This window comes from Fibroporia radiculosa (assembly GCF_000313525.1).
Source record: "Fibroporia radiculosa TFFH 294 genomic supercontigs, scaffold1819, whole genome shotgun sequence".
In the NCBI taxonomy this organism is placed as follows: Eukaryota; Fungi; Basidiomycota; class Agaricomycetes; order Polyporales; family Fibroporiaceae; genus Fibroporia; species Fibroporia radiculosa.
Window position 1 is genome coordinate 1 of NW_012133320.1, and position 21240 is coordinate 21240.

The 21240-nt window shown below is 53.6% G+C and overlaps 8 protein-coding genes across 8 annotated transcripts; 3 read left to right on the forward strand and 5 right to left on the reverse strand.

Annotated features, from left to right (window-relative positions):
• Nucleotides 1–2426: 2426 nt before the first annotated feature.
• Nucleotides 2427–4334, forward strand: FIBRA_03230 (uncharacterized protein; the record flags this gene model as incomplete). The annotated part of the gene is made up of 9 exons (XM_012325075.1): nucleotides 2427–2447; nucleotides 2499–2606; nucleotides 2666–2866; nucleotides 2922–2929; nucleotides 2989–3079; nucleotides 3159–3460; nucleotides 3515–3644; nucleotides 3690–3924; nucleotides 3994–4334. 9 exons carry the CDS (start codon nucleotides 2427–2429, stop codon nucleotides 4332–4334), a joined length of 1437 nt encoding a protein of 478 aa, XP_012180465.1.
• A 2049-nt stretch (nucleotides 4335–6383) lies between these two features.
• On the forward strand, nucleotides 6384–8005 carry FIBRA_03231 (uncharacterized protein; the record flags this gene model as incomplete). The annotated part of the gene is made up of 6 exons (XM_012325076.1): nucleotides 6384–6676; nucleotides 6724–6811; nucleotides 6862–7007; nucleotides 7064–7715; nucleotides 7776–7836; nucleotides 7890–8005. The coding sequence occupies 6 exons, from the start codon at nucleotides 6384–6386 to the stop codon at nucleotides 8003–8005; spliced, it is 1356 nt and encodes a 451-aa protein (XP_012180466.1).
• A 216-nt stretch (nucleotides 8006–8221) lies between these two features.
• On the reverse strand, nucleotides 8222–9791 carry FIBRA_03232 (uncharacterized protein; the record flags this gene model as incomplete). The annotated part of the gene is made up of 2 exons (XM_012325077.1): nucleotides 8222–9442; nucleotides 9513–9791. The coding sequence occupies 2 exons, from the start codon at nucleotides 9789–9791 to the stop codon at nucleotides 8222–8224; spliced, it is 1500 nt and encodes a 499-aa protein (XP_012180467.1).
• Nucleotides 9792–10414: 623 nt separating this feature from the next.
• FIBRA_03233 (uncharacterized protein) lies at nucleotides 10415–12551 on the reverse strand (the record flags this gene model as incomplete). Its single annotated transcript, XM_012325078.1, has 5 exons — nucleotides 10415–11739; nucleotides 11807–11886; nucleotides 11948–12049; nucleotides 12103–12282; nucleotides 12343–12551. 5 exons carry the CDS (start codon nucleotides 12549–12551, stop codon nucleotides 10415–10417), a joined length of 1896 nt encoding a protein of 631 aa, XP_012180468.1.
• Nucleotides 12552–13539: 988 nt separating this feature from the next.
• Nucleotides 13540–13754, reverse strand: FIBRA_03234 (uncharacterized protein; the record flags this gene model as incomplete). Its single annotated transcript, XM_012325079.1, has 2 exons — nucleotides 13540–13636; nucleotides 13699–13754. 2 exons carry the CDS (start codon nucleotides 13752–13754, stop codon nucleotides 13540–13542), a joined length of 153 nt encoding a protein of 50 aa, XP_012180469.1.
• A 1880-nt stretch (nucleotides 13755–15634) lies between these two features.
• Nucleotides 15635–16558, reverse strand: FIBRA_03235 (uncharacterized protein; the record flags this gene model as incomplete). Its single annotated transcript, XM_012325080.1, has 3 exons — nucleotides 15635–15750; nucleotides 15809–16066; nucleotides 16141–16558. The coding sequence occupies 3 exons, from the start codon at nucleotides 16556–16558 to the stop codon at nucleotides 15635–15637; spliced, it is 792 nt and encodes a 263-aa protein (XP_012180470.1).
• A 958-nt stretch (nucleotides 16559–17516) lies between these two features.
• Nucleotides 17517–18593, forward strand: FIBRA_03236 (uncharacterized protein; the record flags this gene model as incomplete). The annotated part of the gene is made up of 4 exons (XM_012325081.1): nucleotides 17517–18119; nucleotides 18172–18291; nucleotides 18346–18401; nucleotides 18458–18593. The coding sequence occupies 4 exons, from the start codon at nucleotides 17517–17519 to the stop codon at nucleotides 18591–18593; spliced, it is 915 nt and encodes a 304-aa protein (XP_012180471.1).
• Nucleotides 18594–18917: 324 nt separating this feature from the next.
• Nucleotides 18918–20778, reverse strand: FIBRA_03237 (uncharacterized protein; the record flags this gene model as incomplete). The annotated part of the gene is made up of 2 exons (XM_012325082.1): nucleotides 18918–19763; nucleotides 19822–20778. The coding sequence occupies 2 exons, from the start codon at nucleotides 20776–20778 to the stop codon at nucleotides 18918–18920; spliced, it is 1803 nt and encodes a 600-aa protein (XP_012180472.1).
• Nucleotides 20779–21240: the final 462 nt, after the last annotated feature.

Sequence of the window (21240 nt, forward strand, 5' to 3'; positions counted from 1 at the left end):
CTCTTAAATATCCCTCATCCTGCCAAACCTCCTGAGTCACCGCCTCCACTTCCCTGACCGTGCCGAACGATCCCGCTGTCCTTCCAACTCCCGCCTGACGTCTCCATCAGTTTCCAATTCCCGTCCCCTGCGCTATTCCTGCTAGTCTTGGAGGCCCAACCGTTGTGAGTCTTGGCGTCGCGGCCCAAGCGCGTTGACTTGAAGGTTTACCCGTCGGCCCTGTATTGTAGGTCCCAATCTCCGGATGATGGTGTTTCGTCTTTGAAGCTGAGCCCCCGGAATAAAACCACCACCGAAAGATCGCAATCGGATTGTCATGAGATCGCAAGGCTTCGAAGATGTCGAAGGGCGGGCCTTGCTTCGAGGCCGTTCTCGTGTTGAGGTATCGCAGCCGTTCCCGAAGACATAAGCTTCGAATGCTTCGAATGTTGAGTATGGCTCGAGGCGCGCCCATGTGCTACGCAGGCCTATCAACAGAAGCTTCAAACGCTTCGAATGTTGAGTATGACTCGAGGCGCGCCCATGCGCTATGTGGGCCTATCAGCACCCTCTATTAGTAAACCGCCTTCAAGCATTTACTCAGAAGAAATGCCAGACAGTGAGTATTGTTAGGCTTAGGGTTAGGTTTGGGTCTAGGGTAGAGTCACTGCGGGTCATCGCGTGACAATAACACTTCAAAGAAGTTTGAAGCTAGACTGAGCTCTGCTGAGTGGGGGATGTGATTCTGCATGAGTCTCGCTACTAGGGGCCGAGTGCTGCTTTACAATCATGCAAAACCGCTCTTAAATATCCCTCATCCTGCCCAAACCTCCCAAGTCACTGCCTCCACTGCTCTAACCATGCCTAACGATCCCAATATCCTTCCTACTCCCATCCGACACCTCCATCAGTTTTGACTCCTGTCCCGCATGCTACACCCTGCTAGTCTCAAAGGCCCGACTGTTGCAAATCTTAGCATTGCAACCTGAGCACACCAACCTAAAGGTTCACCCAACAGCCCTGTATCATGTGTCTCAGTCTCCAGATGATGGGGTTTTGCCCTCAAAGTCCAGCCCCCAGAATAAAGCCGCCACCAAAAGATCCCGATCAGATTGTAGTGAGATCGTGAAGCTTCAAAGATATTGAAGAATGAGCTTTACTCGAAGATGTTTTCATGTCAAGGTACCGCAGGCTTCCCCAAAGGCAGAAGCTTTGAACACTTCAAATGTTGAGTTTGACTCAAGGCGCGCCCATGCGCTACATGGGCCTATCAATAGGCTTTGCTTGAAGATGTTTTTGTGTTGAGGTATTGCAGGCTTTCCTGAAGGTGGACGTTTTGAATGCTTTGAATGTCAATTTTGGCTCAGAGCACGCCCATGCACTACATGGGCCTATCAACATAATGAAAACACAATATATATGAAACAGTGATGCAGGTGAAACACATCAAGTGATGTAATCAGTTGTGATAGTACAGGGTCAACAACGAATAGTAAGGAAGAAAAGATAACCCCCCTTGAGACTGTAACAGATCTCATAACCTGTTGATACAGGTGATGGTCAAGAGCAAAGAGCAAGAATGGATGATATTTAATCTAGACACTATTTGTCTAGAATATATATGAAAGGATTAAGTTCATATGAAAATAGGCATAATGGTGTATGGCTGACACTCAGCCACACGTCACATGCTCTCGGCTTGTCCTTTCCTGGACTGCCTCGCAACACTTCATAAGTATGATAAGTAAGATCACTGTGGCGGGGATTAGAATCCTATCTATATGTAGGTGTTCTCGCTCGCTTTTTGCTGATGTACATTCCAACGGGCCGTCGTTCGTTCGTTGTCGCACCGCGTCGATGAGTTGGCCGAGGGCGATCGGACGTTGGAGTGCCGAGACGCCGGGGGCGCTGAGACCGTCAAGCGCCCGCGACGGTCCGCGCTAGAGGACCGTCAATCTCGCGAAAGAAGGTAAGGTTCGGGCGAAATTTGGCAGGCGCGCCTGCCAAATTTCGCCCCTCCGCAGTGCCCTTTCTTGCGTCAAGTCCTTGCCCTTCGGCGGAGTGTTGTCTATCTTTCAGATCGTGCTACTTGACAGATATCTCTGCCGATAGACAGCAATCGATTCCGGGGTGCGTTTGCTGATCCGGATTCCATCGCGTTTGAGACAAGTTCGGGGCTGACTTTTGGCGCAAGCAATGTAGACGTTGTTCTGTACCCTCTGGCCGTCGACATATGCTCGCACAGTTGTTCTCGGACTTTGAACAACGAAGCTTGAAGCCTGCAGCGGTTCGCGTCGATCATGTGACCGAGTCGGGCCTTTCAGGGAGCGCGCTCAGCGCGCCTGTCAAGTTTTGACTAGCTTGTTTGCTCGGCTCAAAATTGCAAAGTCGCGATGTTGCGCCTCTTGACTCGACCCATACGTTCTATCCCCATTGCTCGCAGAACAATGGCCTCCATCCCGGATTTCGTGCGTACCTCTCAAGTTCTACCTCTGCATTGCTGTCTTACGTGTCTATAGAATCAAGCCTTGTATGCGCCCCTCGCCGAGACCGACCCTGAGGTGCAGAACATTATCGACAAGGAAACATGGCGGCAATTTTCTGGGCTCGAACTCATCGCCTCTGAGGTGCGTATGGTCGATTTTCGTTGCCCCACGTATCCGCCCCTGACACTTATCTCCGGTAGAATCTGACGAGTAGGGCTACGATGGAGGCCAACGGCTCCATCCTCACCAACAAGTACTCTGAGGGTCTTCCAGGTGCACGTTATTACGGCGGAAACGAATGGATAGACGAACTCGAGGTTTTGTGCCAAAAACGTGCTCTTCAGGCCTTCCATCTCGACCCCACCAAATGGGGTGTCAACGTCCAGCCGTATTCAGGCAGTGTGAGCCATCATGACCATCCCCCCATGAGTACCTTAATTGACTATCCCTCTGTAGACCGCAAAGTATGTGTCATGTCGCCATGTCAGGCCATGTTCTTCACTAACCTGCATGCATCCTTCAGCTTTGCCGCATTAACGGCGCTCCTTCAACCTCAGGATCGCCTCATGGGCCTCGGACTGCCCGACGGTGGTCATTTGACACATGGCTATTATGTACGTTTATCGGATGTCATCCTTATTCGGCTCTTCCACCTCTGCCTTTCCATTCTGACAATGCCATGCACCTCTCTAGACCGCAAAAAAGAAAATGACCGCTTCCTCAATCTATTTTCAATCACTTCCATACGGTATTGATTCGTCAACGCACCTGGTTGATTATGAAAAACTCGCTGCGCAGGCGAAAATCTTCAAACCTCAACTCCTAATCTGTGGTGCGTCTGCATACCCGCGTGATTGGGACTATGCGGCGCTGCGCAAGATTGCAGACGAGCACGGCGCGTTCGTTATGGCCGACATTGCGCACACGAGCGGGCTTATCGCTGCAGGCGAGCTTGCAGATCCTTTCCAGTACTGTGATGTCGTTACAACCACAACGTGAGTATCGCGGAATGTTATTTTTACGAAGAAACATTTACAGAATGTTTGTAGACACAAGACCCTCCGTGGGCCTCGTGCTGGTTTGATTTTCTTCCGGAAGGACACTGACAAGGCGAAGGACCTGGAGAAGCGCGTCAATGATGCAGTATTCCCCGCCTGCCAGGGTGGTCCCCACAACAATGTAATTTTCAAGCAACTGGCTTCGGATTGCTGTCTCATTGCGTAGACCATCGCAGGTATCGCAACGGCGCTTCTGCAGGCCTGCCAGCCTACGTGGAAGGCGTACGCTAAGCAGGTCATTATCAATGCTCAAACTCTCGGCAAGGAGCTCGTTGCACACGGGTACAAGCTGCAGACTCAGGGTACTGACAATCACCTCGTACTTTGGGACCTCCGGCCGCTCGGTTTGACTGGTAGCAAGCTAGAGAAGCTTTGCGACCTTGTCGGCATTACTATCAATAGTGCGTCCTGTTTCACTGATCCATGATTCATTCCTCACGTTTGATCGTCTCGCTCCATTCGTGACCCAGAGAATGCCGTTTCGGGTGATGCGTCCGCTCAGGTGCCAGGTGGAATTCGGCTGGGCACGTCAGCGTTGACATCGCGCAACATGCTTGAAGCAGATATCAAGGTCGTCGCTGACTTCCTACATCGCGCGGTGCAGCTCGCGCTCGTGTTGCAGAAGGAGGCGGGCAGCAAGCTGCTCAAGGACTTTGTGCGTGTTGCGACATTCGAAGACGAGGGTCGCGAGGGCGCCCGTCTTGTCCGCGAGTTGCGCACGGAGGTGCGGGCGTTCGCGCGGCGGTGGCCTGTTCCCGGCGTGGATGTGACGACGCTCAAGCGGCCTGCGGGCATCGAGGAGGATGACTAGGCTGTTGTGCGGGAGGCTAGTAGGGTGGTAGAAGTGACGCGATGCTCATGTGGGGTGCGCGGAGCGTTCTTGGTATCCTTTAGACTCGTAGAGTACCGTAGGCGGACGTTCAACATTGTCCAGCCGACCCGGGCATTTCAACATTGTCTGGCTATTAGATGTATACTAAATACCTTCCTCAGGTGTATTCATATCATCCCATTTTCTGCACGGTCCGCGTGCAATGTCCGCGATTATTGTTATGAAGAGAAACGACATAGCATCATGTGGACACTGATATTCATTATTTCAGATCGCATATGATGGTCTTTAAACACCCGATCCATGGGCGGTAAGTAGTGACTCCAATGTTGCATGTTCTTCATATTGATGAAGCTGACAAGCTATTCTCGGGCCAGACTCACTTGAGTCTTATTCTACTGCTCTACTGCTCCGCGTTGAGTGCGTGACCCAGTTGAGTGATCATTCCACAATGATGAAGCCAAAGAGAAAGCGACCCACTGGCCTCAAGAATCGGCGTCTATTGATTCTCCAGTTAGCGACCAACCACATGCCTGTATGTTCGCTGCCCGCATCGAGTCTAGAACTTACCATGAAGGAAAGAACATGAAGAGCGGATAGGCTCGAAGGAAATACTTCCTCTGAGTCCTGATCGCCCAAAAGATAGTTACGTGCCACCAATCTGTCTCCGCGTCTCGACGGATCTCGACTGACTTGGGCGCAACCCATGGTCTATCGAGTGCACTGTATGTAAGACCCTTGTTGTGGACGAATCTGTCGCTGCTGATATCTATTAAGGTTCACAGTGCAGGGAAGCGTCACTGCAGGTTTCTGTGGCCACAGAAGACGGCGTTGATCTAGGTTTCAATCGTGTGTACGGCATGCCTGTAGAGGTCATGGAAATCATCTAGTGAGTGTCATGCTCACTTGCGATTACGTCTTTGACACTTACACACATGGAAACGAGACCAGGAAGAGCAGGCACAAAGTTACCTGAAACCCGCCGATCGAGTCATATACGTGGTACAGTTTCCTGTGAACAGACTCTGTGCAGGCTCAATTGTGACTGAGTCCTCAGGCTACTAGTCCTGTGGCCCAAAACCTGAGGCATGCCAGTCTGCCTCGCTTTGCCCGATTTTCGATTGATGTTGACTTTGCCATTGCCTTCATCCATCTTTATCTATGCCTTCATCTTCTTGTCTTCGACCTCGCACTACCCGATACCGCATGAACTACAGTGAGTTATTGGCGTAGCGAAGTACTGTATCCAAATTTAAAGTTAGATATTCGGTCACGAAACAAATAATCTCTTATCTTTATCGTGCGTTGTGTCGCAATTCCTACTTATAGAATTCCCCTGTGTGAATTAGAATATCTAGCTCTGTCACAACCTCTCAAATACTTTGAGAGTGAGTCTGAGATGATGATCGTCGTGTGGCGTTGGTGTTGTGGCTGCGCTTGACGAAAGGCGCCAGCCTATTGTCCAAGCTGTTGAATTTGTACCTCATCTCAACGCGTGGACTTGTCAACTGTCCGCTTGCTGGAACGCAGATGAGTCTTCATCACGCGGATAGGGATTTCATGATGTATTCTTTGGCCTGGTCGCTGTCGCACCTGCTATTTACGAGCCGAGTCTCCAGTTGCGCTTGGCTTTAAGGGTGACGAACCTTCCGATGCTTAGAACGGACGGTCTGTGCATCGTCGCAGTAACCTAATGTCAGCTTACTCCCGTTGTTATACCCGGCTCGTTTGAGCCACTATTTTTGCAGGACAAATGGGCATGGCCACCGCCACCTTTTTGTTTCGACCTTTCGGGGCCTATTGTGTGCCGTGCCAGCCGCCCATTGTTGTGTGAAGAACACGAGGCTCTCGGGCTTTGGCTTCGGACCACGGCTAACGCTATTGTCGACTACTCGCTTCCTGACCGTCGTCGTTATAAAAGATCTCCAGTCTTTGTGGCCTATCCCACATACACTCCCTCGCTCAGGCTTCTGAGGTTTCTCCTTCCTTTTCCTCACTTTCCTTCTGTCCCTCGTTGCGTTCTTGACCATGCTATACCAGCTGCCGCTCTCGCTGTTGGCTTTCCTTCCTCTTCTCTCTGTACGGGCTGCGCCCTACTGCACGCTGAGGCCATCGAGCGTTTCGTCTTCGTCACCTTCTACTAGCACCTCGGGCTCGAGTCCCACGTCCTCAGGCCCTTCCGGAAGTAGTGGGTCAAACAGTCCATCCAATGACCTAGTTGCCATGAGCTGGTTTACCGGCTGGAATGCCGCCTCTAATCCGCCCTTTACTCCCGACAACATTACCTGGTCGAAGTACAGCACGGTGGCGTATGCATTTGCGTAAGTACCCAACTTTGCCAGTCCTTTCGATGGCTAATAGTGAGCAGAACGACCACTCCGGATGTCAATACGGTGGCGCTGGAGGCGTCTGACGAGGTCCTTCTGCCCCAATTCGTCGATCTAGCTCATCAAAATGTGGGTTTTTACATTGATGTCGATGAATTTGACATTAAATGATAGTTCAGAATGTCAAGGCTGTCCTTACGATTGGTGGATGGACGGGCTCACAATACTTTTCCACTGCTGTCGCCACATCTGAGAACCGGACTGCGTTTGTCAATGCTGTTCTTGGGTTGGCGTCGAAGTACAACCTTGATGGTCTCGATTTTGAGTGCGCTAACTCCGTATACCATGCTGGCTCCTCTACTGATCCTTTCGTTTTCGCAGCTGGGAATACCCGGCCCAAACCGGCATAGGGTGTAACACCAACTCTCCTGACGATGCCGCCAACTTCCTCTCCTTCCTTCAAGCTCTCCGCGCTGCTGCGTCAAACCTCACACTATCTGCCGCTGTCGGCGATAAGCCATGGACGGGTTCTAACGGTTCGCCCTCAACTAACGTCTCCGCGTTCGCCGCATCCCTCGACTACATCGAGGTGATGAACTACGACGTCTGGGGCTCCTGGTCTCCTACTGTCGGACCCAACTCACCCCTCAATGACACCTGTGCACCGTCTGCCGACCAGCAGGGGTCCGCCGTGAGTGCCCTCGCCGCGTGGACCGCCGCAGGTTTCCCCGCAAACCAGATTGTGCTCGGCGTCGCGGGCTATGGACACAGCTTCGACGTACCGCAGGCGACCGCGTTCGCGAGCGGGAGCACGACCGAGCTCGCAGCGTATCCGTCGTTCGAGAAATCAGATCAGCCGCTTGGTGACAGCTGGGACTCTGACGCGCCTGCGGGCGTGGACCAGTGTGGGGCTGCCACTGGCGGTCCCTCCGGGATCTTTAACTATTGGGGTCTCATCGAAGAGGGCTTCCTCATGGATAATGGCACCGTCGCGCCGGGTATCGGGTATCGGTACGACAGCTGTAGCCAGACGGTGGGTGCTGTGCATTTTGGGGCGGTCGTATGAGGGCGCTGATATTGTCCTCCAATCCAGCCGTACGTCTACAAGCCGAGCACGCAGGTGATGGTATCGTTTGATAACACCGAGTCATTCGGTATGTTCCCCACTTCCGTTTGTAGATGAGCATATGGCTCACTGGTTATATAGCTGCCAAGGGCTCTTTCATCAAATCTTCCGGCATGCGCGGCTTTGCTATGTGGGATTCTGGAAGCGACTACGAGAATATGCTCATTGATTCTATCCGCACTGCTGCTGGTTTGTAGAGGGGACACTGGTGTATTTGTTTTCCATGTCTGTAGCCATACTGTACTCATGTTGTAGGTCACGGATGTTACGTTGGTCATCGTGTACGCCGGTGCCACGTTTATGTTTTAATGAATGAGAAAGCTTTTCGTGTGCATGAATTAGCATATAACTTTGGTAAATTTTGAAGAAACATCTGAGTGGGGCGTATTTCTCCCCAGGCTATTCGTTGAAGTCTACAGCGCTATGGTGGTAAGATTATCCTTCAATTCTTTGAGACAGGATACTTTGACGACCTGTTCCGTTGCAAGTTTGTACCAGGGCTTGATGTTGGGCCGCCGATATTCCGGAAGCAACTGAAAGAGCAAAAATGCAGTGTACTCTGAGTCGTTCGGCTCAATCGCGCCCTCGTTCTCGTTCGCTGCCTCGGAGTCATCCCGGAGATAGTCTAGAACTCCTACAGCCCAATTATACATGGACATGACCCCCGGTGGGAACGGGTAACATTGGTCCTCGAGTTTGGAGGGTATCTCAACCTTGACTTTCCCCACGGCCTGCCCAGGATGCTCGAGAGCGACGTACTTGGGCTGTTTAGCCCGGAAAGTGAATAGACTGTCGTGCATCTCCTTATCGATAGGGTCGCTAGAGAGTTTCATCGGTACGAGCAGGACCTTGAGACGCAAACCTTTGTTCGTTAAGATCGTCTCGTCATACCCATAGTCGAGGGGTGCTCTGAAGTTATCTGGGTTATTGTCAAGGAAATTGAACAGCAGAGGCGGATAACAGCTGGGGGATGAGGCGAGTCCTCTGCTGAATTTGGAGCAGCGTCCTTTCCAGGCGTGGATGTCCCACCCACTGTAGCGGCGCACGATGGCCTCCATCAGTCTAGAGAATGCCACGTCGCCCTCGCCGTATTGGATATCCAGGCTGATGTCAAAGATACCAATCAGTGAATATGCCATGTCCTCAACTTTGGTCGTGCGCCGTTTCGACGCCCACCCCATGCGTTCCGCTACCCTCTGCATCCCAGGAACGAAGTGACAGATCTCGCTGTCGGATATGCCTGTGATGGTGGACACCTTTGCAAGGATGTTCGTTGGGTCAGCTAGAACTTTGTCGTTGTCTCCGTCTACAAGCGGCGCCCAGTCCCTGCCGAAAAACTTGGTTCTGCGAGGCCCAAGCAGCTCTTGGAGCGTCCATCCTCGCGTGAACCAGGGGTCGCTTCCCATATCGTCAGGGCTGGAAGACGTGCCAAGGTGAGTAATGCAGATGGATGCGTTCCGGTACCACCAAAACATTGAGCGGATGGCTTCATCGAGCTCTGCGCTGCTCCTCTTATCGATGCAACATGTATCCGACCACGCAAACGGACAATCGTACTCTTTTGCCTTTGTGCAGAATGCGACAAGTTTGTCGTATCCGGGCCCGGAGAGTCTGTTTTGGGTCTGAATGGTTCCCTGTCGGTTGCGAGAAATGCGTCAGACACAACGCGAGTTAATGCTTGCTTACGGTTGCGCATACGCTCACCTCAGGATCTGGACCAGTTCCTGGAGCTCGAGCTCCCTGCTCGGACATATCCTGGAATGTAGGCTCCCCTCTGCTCAGCCATCGGTGCGACAATATCGCATATCGCACTGTCTCGTGCATCTCTATCGGTGGGTATTTGAGTGCCTCGAACATGGGACGATAGTATTCCTTTACATCGTCTCTCGTCACTACCTTCATTTCATCGACTTTGATCAAACGGGCGGGAACCCGGTTCGCGATGTACTCATCAAGTATGTATATGAGGCCTTCGGATGACATGTTAAATGATCCTGTAAATGGTTGAATTACTGGGTATTCGGGTCAGTATGATACTACTATCCGACGGAACGATCGCAGCGACCCAAGATGATTCCGTGCCCAGATATGTTCGAATCGGTTACGCGTGCACGCCTAGGTTCAAAATCATATCACTGCAGGACTCATGCCGATACCCACCACAAAGTTGAATCAAGCTCTCAATGATGGGGACTAACCTTGAGTGAGTTCAAAAGTGCTCAAAAGTGCTCATCGATCAGTCTCTTGTGAACAGAGTAAATACTTCAGCCTTCACTCTTGCAGGCTTCGGATATCCGTATCCGATCTGTCAATTATGGAGGCCGCCTACACAACCTCGCAAATTTCCCCTTTACAGAGCATGCAAAACGCGACTATTTTTCGGTAGAACGACCAGTAGATACATACACAGGTATGCAAGAATGTATAGTAAACATAGAATAGCTGCACAGAATAAGTACCAATGAGATATGCGTCGACAACGATGATAGAGTATGCCCGTGTGTGAATGCAAGGAGAACAACCAAAGACCCATAAAATGAAATCGAAACAAAAATGCAGCGCCTTCCACGAGCGGGTATATATCAACTCGAATCAAACCAGCTCAGTCAAAAGCGACCGCGAGACGGCAGCGGCGGGCCATTGCTCAGCTCAACTCCGACTTTCTGGACGACGTGCATCCCAAGCGGCTCAAGGGCCTCTTGCCACACGCGCGTGCGGCGGCGTCCCTCGAAGATGCTCATCTGGCGCTCCCCGACCTCGCCCTCGGGCCCGAACACGAACACGCGGTCCGCAGCCCACGGGGCCTCCCCATACGCGAAAGTAAACCAGCGCGACTGCACCGCATCACGCACGCGTGCGTACGAATACTCGTCCACACCGTGCACGCCCCAGTCGTCCGCGAAGCCGCTGTCTGTCGACAGCGATCCCTCGTCATCCGAGTCGTCATCCGCGTCGAACGACTCGGGCATGAAGTCTGCTGCTGAGGACGTCGGGGAATATGCAGAGGTAGGTGACAGCGACGACGCGGGGAGGGGGACATTGTCGAAGAGGTAAATGAGGTCCACCGCGTGGTGCGGCACGCCGCGCGCGGGACCCTCCTGGTCGAATACGTAGCGCCAGACGCCCTTGCCACCGCGCTCCTGCCGCGCGCGAGTGGCGACGCACTCGGTCGGCCACGCGAAGCGCGCGTCATTGATGAGCTCAAGTACGTGAGTATGAAGCTCGTCTGCAGGTATGTGCGAATGGATGTCGTACGCTCGCAGGAGCGTGTTGGCCTTCGTGAGCGACTGACACACCGCACGCACGCGCCGCTCGACGGCTGACCCGGTCCAAAGCGACGCAGGAAACTCCCAAAGCAACGACTCGTCACTGCAGTCGCCGATCATGATCGGCTGCTGGCTTGTGTGTGCCTGTCGTACGCGCGAACGCGAACGGGAGGCAGCGCGGAGGTGGTTATGACCCTGCAACCAGTGTGAGTGTCGTAGGCTGTCGGTCCCCGCGTGGTCGTCGTGCGGTATATGATGGTGATGATGGTGCCGTTCTGGCGCCTCATCGCCAAGCAAGGAGCCGGTGAAGTGTTTGCAGAAGAAGACACCGTCATTCGTGGCTCTCACGTTTGGACCCAGGGCAACGAGCTTCTCGGGCTCGACCGCGCGCAGGTCCTCGACGGAGTGGGCGCCAAGCGCAGACATGGTTCGCGACAGCTGCCAGCCCGCTGAGGCCACGCTGGGCACTTCGAGGTCCATGATGGCGCTCTGGATGATGGACCGCTGGAAGAGGGGGTTCTTTTCGTTCGCAGCGGAATGCAGATGGCACAGAATATCGGCAGCACCCGTGGACTCGCCGAAAAGGGTAATGTTTGATGGGTCGCCGCCGAAGGCTGTAATGAAACGATGAATCCACTCCAGGGCTCTCCGTTGGTCACGGAGGCCTGGAAACAAAGTCAGAACAGTGACGGGCGTAAGATACAAGAAGGGAGAGCGATGTACCATAATTACCAACCCCCTCGTCACCTGCAGCCTTATTGTCGTCGCGCAAAGCGGGACTGGCCGCGAAGCCAAGAAGGCCAAGTCGGTAACTGGAGAATGGAGGCGTCAGCATCTAGCACCACAGCGCTTATGGACTCCGGGGACACGTACTTGAAGGACACCATGATGACAGGTTTTCCCATCTGCATACTCTTCTGCACGAGGGCACCACCATCATATACCCAACTGGACCCTGAGCCGCGATTTGCGCCCCTGAAGGCTTGTAAATACTTGTCTCTAGGCATAATTACAGTGCATAAACTCACCCATGTATCCATAGCATGACGGGCAACCTGGACGTCGCGGTGGCATCCCCTGGGCATGTGATGTTGAGATTGAGACAGTCAAACTCATTTTGTTTCAAGACTTGATGAGGGAGAGCATCCTCAGGCAGGCCAAAGAGCTCAGCCTCAGCGCCCCTATAACGATGCTGCGGGCATATAGGACTACAGGGATAGGGGATCAGTTTCGCATACAGCCGGTCAAATGCTGCATATAATACTGACCCGTAATGACTGGCGTCGGTCTGTGGGGGATATGATGTGCACAAGGCAGACTGACGAAAACGGGCGGGTATGGTAGCATATTTGATTCCGCGGAACTGGTGAACAGGCGTTTCCGGAGTTGATGCGGGGTGGACGAGCCCAGTAAAGGTAGTCGCAAGCTCCTCATGGAGGACGACAGGCTCCTCCGTTGAGGTGAATTTTGCTATCATCGTTCAGAAGAGAAGGGGGCAGGGAGGGCACGGTGCAGAATGCGAAGCGAGTCGCCAGGATGGGAGGGAGGAGGAGGGGGATGGGGAGAATGGTGGAGGCCCATGGATCGCGCCTGGCTTTGTATGGAGCGGCGAGGACGTTGCTGGGCGTGCGCACATCGATCCGTCCGAAAGGGGGCAGGCAGAAAACTCGACGGGTGTGCCAGAACAGGCAGGCCCCGCAGTCCCCAGCGTCCTTCTCGGTCCCCGGCGCAGCCCCATTCAGTAACCTCGCGCGGCGATTGCCGGGAGACTGCCAAATCGGGCGCGCCGAACGCACTGGAACCCGCCTGAAATGAACATGGGACCACGGCGACGCACCTGGCCTCGCTCTGACATCAGCATGACGAGCCTTGTGCCCGCCGGGGACACCACTCGCCACAAGGGCAGCAGGCTGCGCCTGAACGATGTGCGCGTGCGCGATCCCGACTTCGCCCGGGCCCATTCAGTTTCCCGCGATGCAATCCGCAGTTGTCACTCGCAACAGGTGCGCTCTGAAGTCCAGACCACACACATTAACAATCGAAACAGCACGGCGTAAACAAAGGGCACGTACTGCACGCTATCGCAGGCCTCCTGCTCAAGCAATTTTGGCGAAGCGAGCCGCACGGCCAATGACTTCCGGCGCATACCCATCCGCGGACGTGGACCAGCTTCTCTGATACGTACAGTCGAGGTCCTCTGCAATCCGATAAGGTCAGGCGTGGCTCCTGATGCCGCTGCCAGCGGTGGAGGCTGTACGGACTGCCAACCGAGCAGCTCCCTCAACCGAACTGGGTGCGGCAATCTGCATTGTGGAAGAAGTCTCCTTCGCCCGGGGGTTTTCTCTGCGTGGACAAGGTTAACATTAGCTCACAAGACACAGTGTTGCTCTCATGACGACAGCGCGGGGCGCGGACGGAGCATGTACCCACAACTACAATAGCTCGTGCACGTCGGTCGCAATACTCTAGAGACCATCCGCATTTTGCTTGTTACGGTACATGGCTCTTACAACGGTATAGGAGAGCAACCCAGAACCATAGTATGTCGCATGCTCTGCAGCCCTGTGTGCATGCAGTGATTGTCAGAAAAAGTCCCGGAGATGGGTCCGCAGCAGGTCACTCACCTCCCGTCAACTGATGGTGCGATGGCCCCAGCTTCCAGACGTAACAGGCGCCCCATAACGTATCACCGCGGACTTTTTAGTTCAGTTGCATACCATGCGCTCAGGGCCCGAGCACCCTCTTCGACAAGGACACGGGAGGCGAACGAACACCATACACTTGCATTGATCGCTCAGCTGACCTTGGCGTCCCAGCAGAGCGTATTATGAATCGTAAAGCTTATGTGGACTAGAATGACTGACGTGTCAGCCGAAGATCACCCCCAACAAGCAACAATCTCACCTCACATCAACCCGACAGACGGCTGCTAATCGCAATCTTTTCAGCTTCGAGTAACCATCGCTCACGACATAAACGTAAATCGTTCACGGAACTCGTACGACAATATACATACATGTCATGCAAGGAACGGCACAATTACCTCAAGATAAAGCGTCTTACCTACAGTAGCCGTCGTTGTATCCGTATCGAGAAGATGGGTCGTGCAGGGAGCTGTCGATGAAACATTGCAGAGAACACTTCGACAATTCAACGAACACGGATTTGACAGATTCGATTCCCCGAGTAACAAGTGCTCGAGTGGATCCCTTTCGCCGTCCGGGTTCTTCCGAGTATATGCCGTACGGGTCGTGTACACTGCGCAGAAGCACGGCGATAGCAACGAGGGGTTCATTGGAATCAAAGGGATGTCATGAGACGAGACGGCATGAAGACAATGAATGGTATATGCCTATGAATGGATACAAGAATAGCAAGACAACAGAGGGCTTTATAGTTAGAAGACGCACCAAAAAGCTAGATGGTGAGCACAAACGGCCACATGCGTAATACAGTGCTGTATATGCGACGAACAGTTCACAGATTATTTTTGGTGCTTCAATGAACACAAGCACAGGATATCTGTGCATACAATTGCATATAGATATGGCATGTTACAGACCGTAACATCATACTTGGCGGGAGTAAGTGTCAAAATTAAGGACGCACCGAACCAAGCCAAGGTCTACCGCGAACCCGCACAGCATGGATCTCCACGATCCCGCAGGGGTGGCAGAGCCAGTAGTCCGCAAGGACCTCAGACAGATACCGACAACAACACGTGCTACGTCCCGCACAGCGCGAAGTCGGACGCACAGACTCGGATTCGAGGGGGTCGAACAGAGCGGGCACAATCGCAGGAACGGCCGCTATATATCGCACAGAGGGCGCAAGCTCCACTCCCGCGTAAGCCCCGTCCGCACATCATGCCGTGCGGACGGGGGTACACGATTCTGGGGTGCGGACGGCTCGCATGCGGCGGGCGGTGCGAAGCGTGGCGTGACCCGTTCAAGCTCTAAGTGAGTACCGCCGTAGCCACGGGGAACGAGGACGCGACGAGAGATGAATCAGATAGCGAGGGGCATCGCATAGAGGTGGAGCAGTGTGGTAATCTTCCTAGCTGGGACGCCTGCTTATCGCACCCTCGTTCGGCTCTTACATGCAACTTGTAGGGAGATGACGAACGACGGCGCTGTTGGAAGCAAGCCAAAGCGAGGGCGGTGGGGCGGGCGACGTATGCGACTAGGATGACAGGCTCATGTGGGCAAGGACAATGAACATGACCGCAGGAAGAGAGCAACTCGAGTGGCTCATCGACATCGATCCATCGCGACGGGCATGGGTGTGATGTGACGCGCATGTCACATTACATCACATCACACTCATAACACAGAGGACCGAGCCACAATTCAAAGGCAGTCGTACCAAAGGCTCATGGATGAATACGTAGCTGGTTTTGACAGTAGGCTAGGAGAAGTAGAACTTCATACTGAGAATTTCTGGAACTGGATATCTTCAAGGAGCTAGCTATCAAGAGTCGGTTAACAATTTGCGCATGCAGCGTCAATACAAAAATTGGGATTACTTCAGACGCTGCCCCAGCACCCAGCATAAAGCATGCTACCGATTGCTGAATACCAACCACCGCAGACCCTCCAAAATATCAGCAGCGCTTGCCAACAGTACTGGTTGTTTGCTTTGTAAAGGGCGAACAGGTGATCTGCCGCCGGACCCTTCTGTCAGAGTGACAGAAGATAACACATAGGCGATATTCTGGAGATGACACGTACTAACCCTGTCCCATCCCCGTACTCTCCCTCTTCTCCCTCAGCGCACGCTCAAGCGCCTCGAACGTGTTCATGCTCACGTCGCGCGACGACTGGGGCTTCATTGATTTCTTCTTCGTGCGCTGTATGTCTGCAGGCCACTCTTCTTCTGACACGCCTTTTGCATCGAGCGCAACACGCAGGGCGTCGACAGCATGAGTGTAGTCTTCACGTGCCGCTGTATACAAATCGTACACGCAGATCGCGCATCCGGACATGCAGCATTCTAGTCGGGCATTATATAAATGAGAAGATACTCAGTATCCGATACCACGCTTCCGAATGCAAAATCAAACTCACCATCGGACTGAGGCTCTTTCGGCTCCTCGGGAAGTACGAGGCCACGAAACATCCTAGGCCCATGTTTCTTCTTGTCTACAATCCCTCTCGCCTGGGAAACGGCTGAATCCCTCTGCTCCATTAGCGCGCCTCTATGGGCACCAAACGCCTCTTTCCCGCGCAGCGATCGCTCGAGTCGCCTCCACCGCTCCGATAGATTCTGGCCGCCCCGTACGCCGTTCTTCTTGCGCTGTATTAAATGGTGGGTGTCAGGCACGTCCGAACGCGGTGTAGTCGACTCTGGAATGAATGTAGGTGCGAGAGTATCGGGTATGCGTGTAAGGGATGTCGGCGCGAGCGGAGCGACCGATGCAGGTGTCGCCAATGTTGGTATACCATTCAAGAAGCTCCGTCGCCCCAGTCTAGTCATGTATATCATCGTAGCCCGAGCAGGTACTCCATTTCCGGGATATCCGTGGGCGAGCAGTATGGCTCTAGTTGCAAACGACTGTGTAGCGTTCATCCACCAACGTACACCATGTCGTGGAATGCGGGCAAGTTGTAGTCGGGCGCTTACTCAACACGCGCTCATTTACGAATCGGGGCGCGTCCCTTAGCGCCCGCCTCCTTGGCTGGAGACGACGATGACCGCCTCGTCGTCGAATACAGCGTTCAAGACGTTCTCGCTAGCGAATGATGTTGTCGAAATCTCTCCGCAAGATGAGATTTACAAGTTTGATCCCGAGGCGAACCGGAGGCTGAATCGAGAGCAACCATGGGCTCGTGAGTGCGTATCGATCCTTTCTTCGTAGACTGTATGTTGGAAGAGCGCGGGTGGAGGGCGATTTGGAATATGGTCAGAATCTATAGAGGAGAATGAAGTTCGCACAATTTGCTGGATGGTGAAGGGGATGCCGCCACACTCCAACTGTAGTGCTCGAGTCCTTCAGTGGCGAATGCTGACTTGCCTGCAGTCCGCATTATTTCAGGTCCTGCAAAATTTCCGCAGTTGCTCTAATTAAGATGGTATGTCTTGGTCTCAGATATCCTCTAAGTCTCTGTCCATGCCGCTCGCCTCGCCTTGATATATGCGACGGCAGTACAGCATGAATCACGTCACTGTTCATTGTCGTATTCAAATGTCTACCACACGGGCCATCTGCGGACCAAACTTATGTTGGCCTAATTGCTGCTCGAACTGTTCAGCAGATCGCTGTTCTTGTTGCCGAAGGTAGTGCTAAACTACAGCTACCCCTGTCTTGGAAGTAATTTTATTCCAATTAACGTGATTGACTTGCAAGATCGTGCATTCTGGATGAACCATATTTCTCACATTGTATCCCTGAATTTTGGATATACAGGTCATCCACGCGCGATCGGGTGTCCCACACGAAATCATGGGTCTCATGCAAGGCAAAGTAGTTGACCGCTCGCTTGTCATCATCGACTCGTTCGCTTTGCCTGTCCAAGGGACCGAGACTCGCGTCAACGCCCAGAACGAAGCAAACGAGTATATGGTGCAGTTTATACAAGGCAGCGAACGAGTGCGTTACCACTTCTTTCCTCCTATCCACACCACGTTCATCTCACTCAATCAACACGCGCAGGTCGGCCGGCTTGAAAACGCTGTAGGGTGGTACCACTCGCACCCGGGCTACGGGTGCTGGCTCTCTGGGATCGATGTCGATACACAGATGACGAACCAGAAATACCAAGACCCCTTCGTTGCGGTCGTAATCGACCCAAACCGCACGATCTCCGCCGGCAAAGTCGACATCGGTGCGTTTCGCACGTACCCCGAGTCGTACACCCCACCCGATGCGGCGTCGTCCGAGTACCAGTCCATCCCACTAAACAAGATCGAGGACTTTGGTGTGCACGCCAACCAGTACTACCCACTTGAAGTGCAGATCTTTAAAAGCAGCTTGGATGCGGAGCTGTTGGGTCTATTGTGGAACAAGTATTGGGTGAACACGCTCAGCCAGAGCGCGCTCATTTCGGTAAGCTTGGCTCGCATAATATGTAATGCGGCACAATTTACATCGCTTCAAGAATCGTGCGTATGCTGCATCCCAGTTGGCGGATCTTGCACAGAAGCTTGTGAAGGCGCAATCTTTCGTGCCCAGTTCCAAGGCTCCACCACCGGCGCTGAAGGATGACAAGAACGCGAAGGTACTTGTTCTTTTGTGCGAAGGGAATGTGATGCTTAATTTATGCGCACCACAGAAAGAGGAGAAGAAGAGAGAGGATCAGAATCAGTTGTTGAAAGGCGTCCGTGATAGGTTGGCATCTACTTTTTGTCCTTCACCCAGCGGTGTGCTGAATGAGCTGGTCACAGCGACAAAATCGCGACAGAGGCGCAGCACGGATTGATTTCGCAAGTGCTCAAAGACCTGATTTTCTCGATGCGTCTGCAGGACGGCGCGAAGTCGGAGCTAACAGACGTCATGGACACCGCTATGGCGATCGGATAGACAGTGCAGTGGCGGATGTGCAGTCCGAGTCTAGAGGTGTATTGTAAGTGTCTTGTGCGAAGCTGTTTGTGTGTACGCGCTGTTATCTCGTTTCATTACGAATATCACATTCTCGTAGAATCAATGTATCATATCCCGCCAATCAATTCAGCTTCCAAATGTACTGGACTTAGGAAACTGCCAAACGGGAAGCCGCCACGGCGAAAGCTATTGCAGTGCATCTGCGTGTATGCCCATCTGTACACATCTGTGGTCTGTCCTGAAGTGACTACTCGATTACTATTAATATATGAATAAACAAAGTGTGTAAAGTGTCTCCTGGAATCACAGCTCGTCCTCGCCGAATGGATCCCACTCTTCCTCTGGCACACTCCCCACCCACTGCTTCCCCCTCAAGGCCTCACATACTTCCCTCGCGCGCTCGCGCTCGCTCTCCTCGTCCGCACCCTCATCCACCTCATCCGCAAAAAGCTCGTCCCCAAGCACCTCGTCGCTCTCCTCCCCATCGCTCATGTCTGCAAGCCCGCAGCGCGTGAGCCGCTCGAGCCGCCTCGACGCACGCGCCACGCGGCGCGCGAGTGCGGGATGCGCCGGTGCCGGGGTTTCCAGCGGCAGCTCGAATAGCGCGAGACCGACGAGCGACACGCTCGAGGACCGTCGTGAAGACTGTGAGAGCGGGGACGACGCGGTGTACGCGGAGCGCGACGAGGCGGAGGATAGGTGCGGGAGCGTCGCGGGGCTAGACACAGGCGAGGATGGGGGGAGCGAGGCGGTGTGGGCGGCGCGCCGGAAGGGGGAGCTGTAAAACGGATTCGCACTCATGGAGGGTCGGGCGGTGGAAGGGGAGAAGGGGGATGACGTGGAGCGTCGGAGAGCGCGTTCGCGATCGGCTTCGAGCGTGAGGAAGCGGGAGAAGGCGTCGCGGTCGTTCCATCGTTTGAGCCGTTGGACATCGCTGTCCTTCTCGTCCTCGAATATCTCTTCAGGGGTTGCGTCGGGTTCCGGGGCGTCCGCATGGCGATTGTCTGTAGGAATCAGATGCGCAATGCGGATCGCACCACGCGTGCTACCTCGCCATCGAAACACGAATGGCTGGTTTCCGATACCCTTGCGAGGCGGGACGCGTGCAGTGTTAATAGTGATATGCACTGACACGCCGGGGAGGTGGCGCTATAAACCGAATAACTTCAGCTAACAGGTCACAAAAGAGATATTGTGGGGTACAAACATAGACAATTCCTTTCTCCAGTTCAGGACCATTGGGCCAAACATGTCGCACGGTGTAGTCGTCCTCCCCCTCCCATCTCCAGCCTGCGTCATCGTCATCATCGTCTTCAAAACCCGTTTCTAAAACATCCAGGGTACTGCTTGTGCTTGAACTACCAAGCATGGTCGCATGGTAGAGACTCGAGTGTTCCTGTTCATACAGGTCGGGGAAGAGCTTACGATCGCGCACGCTTGAAAGGCGTACGCATGTTTTCCCCGCATGCGGCTTAATTACCCCAGGCTTATATCCGCCTCGATACAGCGAGATATCCTCGCGCACCTCAAAGAAATGACCAGGCCATTCAGGCGGGATGTGGTCGCTGACGCGCGGGCAGGAGACGGACGGCTCGCCGAGTTTTCCCTTTCCTTTGTCTCGCCCTGCTTGCCGATTCAGCGGCGCATTCTCCGCATCGCCCTTCGCAGCAGCAGACGCGAAGGGTGCCTTTAATCGCTCGCTGCGACGATGCCTAGTCGGCCTCGTGGAGCCTGGCGGTTTCGACCAGCGCGCGTCGGTCGCGAAGAGAAAGAGGATCAGCTTGTGTAGGTGTCTGAATGTGTAGTTGGTCGGCACTTGCGCTATCCTGTGTACGCCATCAAGATCTAATGGCGAGTCACGGACCGTCCTCTTTCCTTTGGGATCTTCGTAGACAAGCTGGAAGCGCAGAGCCAAGTGTTTCGAGAAGCCGATCTCGCGGGGAAGCGTCAGCGCCGCGAGGGTGCGCTTGAGGCCAAATGGATTGGAGGGCGAGTCTGATGGGATAGAATAAGCACACGACGAGTTGTAGGGCGTGAATAACGAGGCGGGAGAACTCTGCGGGCGTGTCGGGCTGCTCACGTTCGCGTAGAGCCGCACACGCTTGTACGGCGAAGGCGTCGATGAGGCAGACGGGTCGTCGACATTTCTGGCACGTTTGAACATCTCCGGAGAGAGACGAATGCGTTGTTGGCCTGGGTAGCGACAGCACAAAGGAAAGGAGAAATGTGACTAATCTAATCAAACGCGTCCCTCGATGCAATTCGGATGGATCAACAAACCTTGCGGTCACGTGGGCGCGATATGATCATTCGAATTCAATGGATGCTGTCAATAACCTCGACTTCTCCTGCGTGCGGCCTTCGCTGGCGGACGGTAGAACTCTACGCGATTCTCGGATGTCTTTGGATTATGGAAAGACGGCCCAGTCAAGAGGCAACTCAAAAAGCAGTGGCTCACATCTCAATGGCATCACGGGACCGCGACGCGACGCGTCTGGACCGCAAGGAAGGATTCTGCGAGGTCAGAGGAAAGACTGGAAATCAGATGTTTGAACAAGAGCGGATTATGCTCGTCATTCTCCCATATATGCATTAAGGAAAGCATTGGGCGATCGAAATACGGAGC